The 6352-nt window shown below is 31.1% G+C and overlaps 1 protein-coding gene across 1 annotated transcript; it reads right to left on the minus strand.

Moving 5' to 3' along the window:
• Positions 1–256: 256 nt before the first annotated feature.
• On the minus strand, positions 257–4428 carry LOC116777874 (uncharacterized). The gene is made up of 8 exons (XM_061526458.1): positions 4368–4428; positions 3961–4113; positions 3208–3343; positions 2688–2815; positions 2287–2412; positions 1952–2116; positions 1289–1513; positions 257–378 (listed from the first exon to the last, which is right to left on the minus strand). The coding sequence occupies exons 1-8, from the start codon at positions 4426–4428 to the stop codon at positions 257–259; spliced, it is 1116 nt and encodes a 371-aa protein (XP_061382442.1).
• Positions 4429–6352: the final 1924 nt, after the last annotated feature.

Genomic DNA, 6352 nt, shown 5'->3' on the forward strand with positions numbered 1-6352 from the left:
TGAAGTATATTGTTAATCATATTGATTTCATAAGTCTTTGGAGTTAAATAAGACTCTTATAGTCATTTATCGAGGAAATCTACATACCATTAGACTACGATCATTAGGAGTGGTGTATCAATTAATGTAATGTAGTTCTTAAAACACTTACTACTTAAATAAATGAAATCGTTCACACGAGAGATCTTCAAGATTAAATAAAAACAAGTAATAAATTACATATTTTATGTCTTTATTAAAATCTTTATAACCAATTCTAAAATACATTATTAGTGCAGGGTTGTTGAACATAATTTAGACAGAATCCTCTGTTGTCGACATCCACTGGAGCCTCCACGTTGTCTGTGTGAAACCATAGACGGAAGGGTTTCACTGTACCTTAAAATGTGTTAACATTAGTTAATAGAGAAGCATTAAGTTATGCACATGTTAAACAGACTCCATGTTCCATAAACCGCCACAGTTTGAATAAAGCCGAAACGGTGTTGCTGATAAAGATATATACGAGTATTCAGAGCATTCGTAACTATTACACATGGCAACGTTTGAAGAGGATAACAAAAACTATTCACGTATGTTACAACAAAATAAAAACAGTTATAAATATTAAATAAAACTGAGGTGTGTTCTATTTTTATATTACTTTTTCACATATCAATAAATAGATAATAATATTACTAATCATATTACTTGTATGATACAAAAAAAAAATACTGCTATAAATGTAATTCAAAAATAAATTCGCTTGGGAATCAAAACTTTTACAATAAACATTATACAATTGCAATAATAAACAAAAAATTAGTTTTGTTTCATGTAATTATAAATAGTGATGTCAAGGTTGATTAATAAAATCATTAGGGATTTTGTAAAAATAATGATAACGTAGCCAAGAGAATAGAATGTGTATAACTAATTACAAATGACACTTATCTTTTATAGGTTAATTAATCAAAAATATAATTACAGTTATACCTGTTAGAGCTGTTATTATTTTTGTAGCATGTAACAGAAATTATGTTATGTCATCATAATAATGTGTAATTCCACTCTATAACTCTTCAAAGTTTAATTTGAAACTAATTAAGCTTCTTTTGTTTATGGAAATTTATGGCTATAATAATATACAAGTAAATATATACATATAATTTGTCGTAAAAACTATAATAAACAAACAAAAAATATTTCAAATATATCGATTATATTATATAAGATATATAAGAAAATGTTACTGAGCTGTAAAACTACTTTGCATAAAACTAATTAGTTTTTAGTGTTCAAGACATACTTAGCACTGATGAAGACTGCATCGATAGGTCAGCTGAAAATGTTCCTCCACATATTCTGTCTGTGCACAAGGCCTGCGCGGGTGCGACACGACCAACATTGGAAGCACAAGGAATTAACAACCAATCATTGGCACAATTGTTGGGACCAGCACCCGAGCCAATCATTGAATTTACCGGATTGTTACTGTTCCCACCAAGAGTGAACGCTCGAGACCGATTATTAGCTATAAAATAAAGTAATACTTAAAAACATTTTCTTTAATAAATTTAAAAAGTTATTATATAGAGTGAAGTGATATTTTAATATTAAATACTAAAATATTAATAATAATAACTTTTCAGGAAATATTTATTGTAATATTTTAAAATTGTAAATAATGATAAATAAGAGAAAAATTTAAGAGAACTATAAAAAATTACAACGGAATATTTCACAATCAAGCACGTCAGATACCAAACATGATCAAATGTCTCAGCTGGAATTAAAAAGATTCCAATTTTTATTACAATATTTTTCTGAAACAATAGTACTTTAAATGAAACTAGTGTTATTCGGATTTACTACGGATTTTACGGATTTATTTACGGATTTACGATTTAATAGTACTTTCCTGATTTTTTTAAATAGTTAATTGGTTTTAATTTTTAAATTTGAATAATACCTGAATCTAGACAAGCCGTGTACTGTATTCCACAAAAATTTCTTTCCATTCTAATACAAATACCATAATCTTGGTTACTCAGTTGAAGTCCTGACGCTGGGTCATAATTAAAAGAACGGATTTGCCCAGAAACCCCGGTGAAGTATTGTAAGCAACCCACATCCGCTAAAAGAAAATTAAAAAATATCTTGAGAGATGAAACTATGGTTAAATGGTTAAAATTAAAAAAAAATTAATGGTGAAAATACTTCAATGTTAAAACCAAACAAAAAATGGTTACAAACAATAAATCCCAAAGAGAAATCAACTCTTTAAGAACTCTTATATATGTTTACCTTTATATATAGTGCTACATGGAATTTGCGTCACCTTTACTTTCCATATTCTTTCAAACGAATTACCGCTTGTTACAAAAGTTAGTTTGACTGGATTTGTAGTTCCGATACCTGCGTCGATATACACTGAGAAAAGTGGATTCTTTAATGAAACTGTTTATAATGCTTTGAATTCGTTAAGTCTACTAGAATAACATGGTTTGGGAGGTTTATTATCAGATAAAAACATTGGAATTAATGGAAATAGCAACTCAAATATTTTTAAATTGAAAAAATATATCAATTAGAAAAGATCTCGACGTTCTGACACTTTTATACAATTTTTATATTAATAGAAGCTTTTTATAAATAGACTATTTGTGAAATCTTTATATAAAATTATTTTTAAAGCCACACTCAACTGTGATTTCCTTGGTTAAATCCGCAGATAGCAGGAATAGGGTTTCCACCTGATACAATGAACTGATCTTGGTTACAAACATTGTTCATTCTCTCAGGGCCCGAAATGGTGAATCTGTCAAAATCCAACCTGACCAAAATTTTACATTACATATTTATATTAATGGACAAAAAAAATATGGCACATATATTTTTTTATTTATATTTTATTGAGTCAGAGCTTTTTTGTCGATAAAATATTTGTATTTGGCTTTCTCAACTGGCTTTATCTAAAACGAAGTTTTAATTATTTTTGTAATTTAACCCATAAGATACTTTTACGAAGTTTATTCTTTTAAACACAGTGATTACTCAACAAAGGCTAACGACAGTAGTTAAATACTTTTGTTCTTCTGTAAAACTAAAGTATTCAAAAAATAGGAAACGAACAAAGGGACGAAGTGCAACTGCCTTGTTCTTAACAGAAATCCTCAATTAAATAACCGACACTCAAATATTAATTGTATTGTATTGTAGACAAACCTTATTTGACAAACATCGGGATGAGATTTGATGACAGTTAGCTCACAGGAACCCGTGCCATCATACCACGAAGGATATCCTGAGTTAATAAAGTACGTGCCATTTTCCGAAGTGGTGCTACCACATGACGTCATGACTAAAACATTTCAGTTTATTACAACGGTCTTAGGTACTGAATATAAAGTTCTGAAAATCGATTCCATTTAGGGACTTATTAATTTTTTTTATTGTGAAACTTATTTCTGTAAACATTTACATGATAATTTACAATTTTATTAAAATGCTTTTTTTTTAATAATAACTAGACAGACTTGATTGACCTTCCACTCGTTGGTAGGTGGAAGGAAAGTCTTCGTTTAAATTATATGCAGTCTATTCACTCAAAATCTCTAAGCCTTAAATACATTCAAATTATAATTGGGAGGAAACATAAATGCTGGCAAATTGTTCCAATCCTTTGTTGTACGCATGCGATAGGTCGGAGCGTATCGCTTCATCCGGACGCGAGGAATGTCTACAACGATAGAATTGATAAACGCAGTGCTGCTTGCAGTCCGATGGCAATAAGGGGATGGAAGAATGAAATTGTATAATAAATAGTTAAGCCTTTAAAAGGAGTTATTAATTTTTTTAAATCAAAAGTACAAATAAGAAATATATAAAATAAGAGACGATAAATTTAAACTTTCAAAAAACATGTAAAAAAATGTTTAAGATGCTCCAATAAAAATATAAATATAAAATTATACTAACAAACACAGCAAAGACCAAAGCCGTTAGCGCAATAACCATTAGCGGAGCCACCTCTTGAAGAGCACTCTCGTGCCGTCATACATGTGCCATTATCTCCAGATGCACCCGTGCAGCCTCCGTTAGGAAAGGTCACCACAGTAAAGAGAGATAGGACTGAAAATTATATCTTAATAATACATACTTAAAATCAATACAATGAAGTTAACAATTTTAAAATCTTTTCTGTATTGGCTACTAAGGGCCTGTAGCTGGATGAGAAATGATTTACTTGCGTTATCTAAGTAATACGGTTTCCACCATCCTCTTTGTCTAGTTAAACGTTTCAGTTCTTTAATTTGTTATTTGAAGTATATTTATAAACTGATTTACTCTAAAATCCTTTGAGAAGAAATTGTACTTACACCTACTTTCTTTTTTTATTGGCAACCAATGCCTCGATTCAGGCTTGTAATAGAGGTCCTGCCGCATCTTGAAATTCATACTTCTACCAGAACGTGGTTTTGTATCTCTTTTTGAAAACACTGCACTTTTTAAAACTGTTTCTGAGCTGTCATTAGACGTGATTGGAGTGCAAAAGTTAAACATAAATATAAATATAAATAAAATTATACATATTTTTTCCATTTTAGAACCACAGTATTAGAATAACAGTGTAATTTTGAAAAATAAATGAGATCACATTTTAATATATAATATTCTAAAGGGGAGGGGAACAATTGTTAGTTTCTCTTATTATCGTATAGCAATAATGCCCTTTTGATTGTAATATTTTCGCAAGCATTTATCACATGCGTGTGCAGCCAGTAGATTGGAACGAAGGTAATTTAGCCAAATATTATCTTTTATCAATGAAAGTGGAAATTACTTTTCATATATATTGTATTGTGAAAGGGCCCCTGTTAAAAATATTTTATATTAAATAGTCATTTTTCCCGTGTGATTTTTTTTCTCAACATAAGCTACTTTTTTAGGTATGATGTATGAAGTTCTGTAAGCATTTTGATTTAAAGTTTGACTTCTATGATATTTTTACATCAAATTTTAAAAAATGCAAAAAATATTTACAATGGTCATTTGTACTTTTTTAGTTATTCCTTAGTGCCCCAAAATTAAATATAATAAATTCCATCTATTCTCTACTGTAGCAAGTAAAATAATAAAATAAAAAAGTATCACTTTTTAAATCATTTTTATATTTATTATTAGAACTGGTTTTAGTCATTTATTTTTAATTCAGTATTTCATACAATTATGTAATGGTTATTTTTATCAAACAAACACAAAATCCCACTAAGTTCTTTATTGAAAAAAATCTGATACTAAATTTACAGTCTCGCCTCGTACCTCGACTCGCGACTCGTACGCGAGTGTAAATCTACTATGAGGGTATTACTTGAACACAGCTGCTGTTTTTTTTAAGTCGAGTTGATGTTATGCAAAACTGGCAACTACATACATCTACATACATGAAAATATTAAATAAGTTGTTTTGACAGAAAATGAAGTTCAACAATCTAGTATTACAATGACAACCAGATATATTGAACAGTTTTAAAAAGAATACTGAATTATTATGTGGTTAACTTTGTTGTTAACTGTGGTTGCTAAAATTCTATCTCAATGCGTTCCAGATGACTCTCCCAGATCAGAGTAATTTAGTAAGATGGGGTAAAGGTACCGAAAAGACTTGCTATATCTGTGGGAAGGCAGTTGGAACTGCTAGGCATTTGTTAGTGAGGTGCAGGGTACTCCTGTATAGCGGTCAATACTCGCGTCGTCACGATACGGTTCTGGAAATCATACGTGAAGCGGTTAGTCTTTCGGTAGCCAGAGTGCAAAAAGAAATAGCCACAAACGAGCGATCAGTAGGTTTTGTGAGAGAGGGCACTAGGGCTATAAAAACAAATGCCAAGCGTTACTCCATCTTTAAAGCGGCTACGGATTGGACTATAATGATGGATATGTATGAAAAACAATACAAAATCCCCAAGGATATTTGTGCGTCGGCCTCCAGACCAGTCATATTTATGTATTCGCGAATCTTAAAGCGCGTTGTGATGATAGAGCTTACGGTTCCTTGGGAAACCAACATCCCCAAAGACCATTCCATCAAGGTCAATAAATATTACGAGCTCACAAACGATCTCACTCGAAATAGGTTCGTCGTAGATTTATACGCGGTAGAAGAGGGAGCAATAGGTATAACGGCTAAATCTCTCTATAATCTACTAAAAGACTTGGGCCTGTCCAGAACTCACATCAATTCATTCTTGGAACGTACTTCGAAGGCAGCTCTTGTTCTTTTCAAATTTGGTTAGGTAGGAAGAGGAGCTTGGACAGTGGAGGTGATCTTTTAACGCGCGTTAGTTAGGGGTCCCTTAAACCTACACCT

This window comes from Danaus plexippus, chromosome Z (assembly GCF_018135715.1).
Source record: "Danaus plexippus chromosome Z, MEX_DaPlex, whole genome shotgun sequence".
Classification (NCBI taxonomy): Eukaryota; Metazoa; Arthropoda; class Insecta; order Lepidoptera; family Nymphalidae; genus Danaus; species Danaus plexippus.

Coding starts and splice junctions, on each gene's coding strand:
- LOC116777874 (XM_061526458.1), bottom strand. CDS start 4,428: ATGCGGCAGGACCTCTATTACAAGCCTGAATCGAGGCATTGGTTGCCA. Junction 4,114..4,367: donor GTTGCCAATAAAAAAAGAAA/GTAGGTGTAAGT, acceptor TATAATTTTCAG/TCCTATCTCTCTTTACTGTG. Junction 2,413..2,687: donor ATTTAACCAAGGAAATCACA/GTTGAGTGTGGC, acceptor CACTTTTCTCAG/TGTATATCGACGCAGGTATC.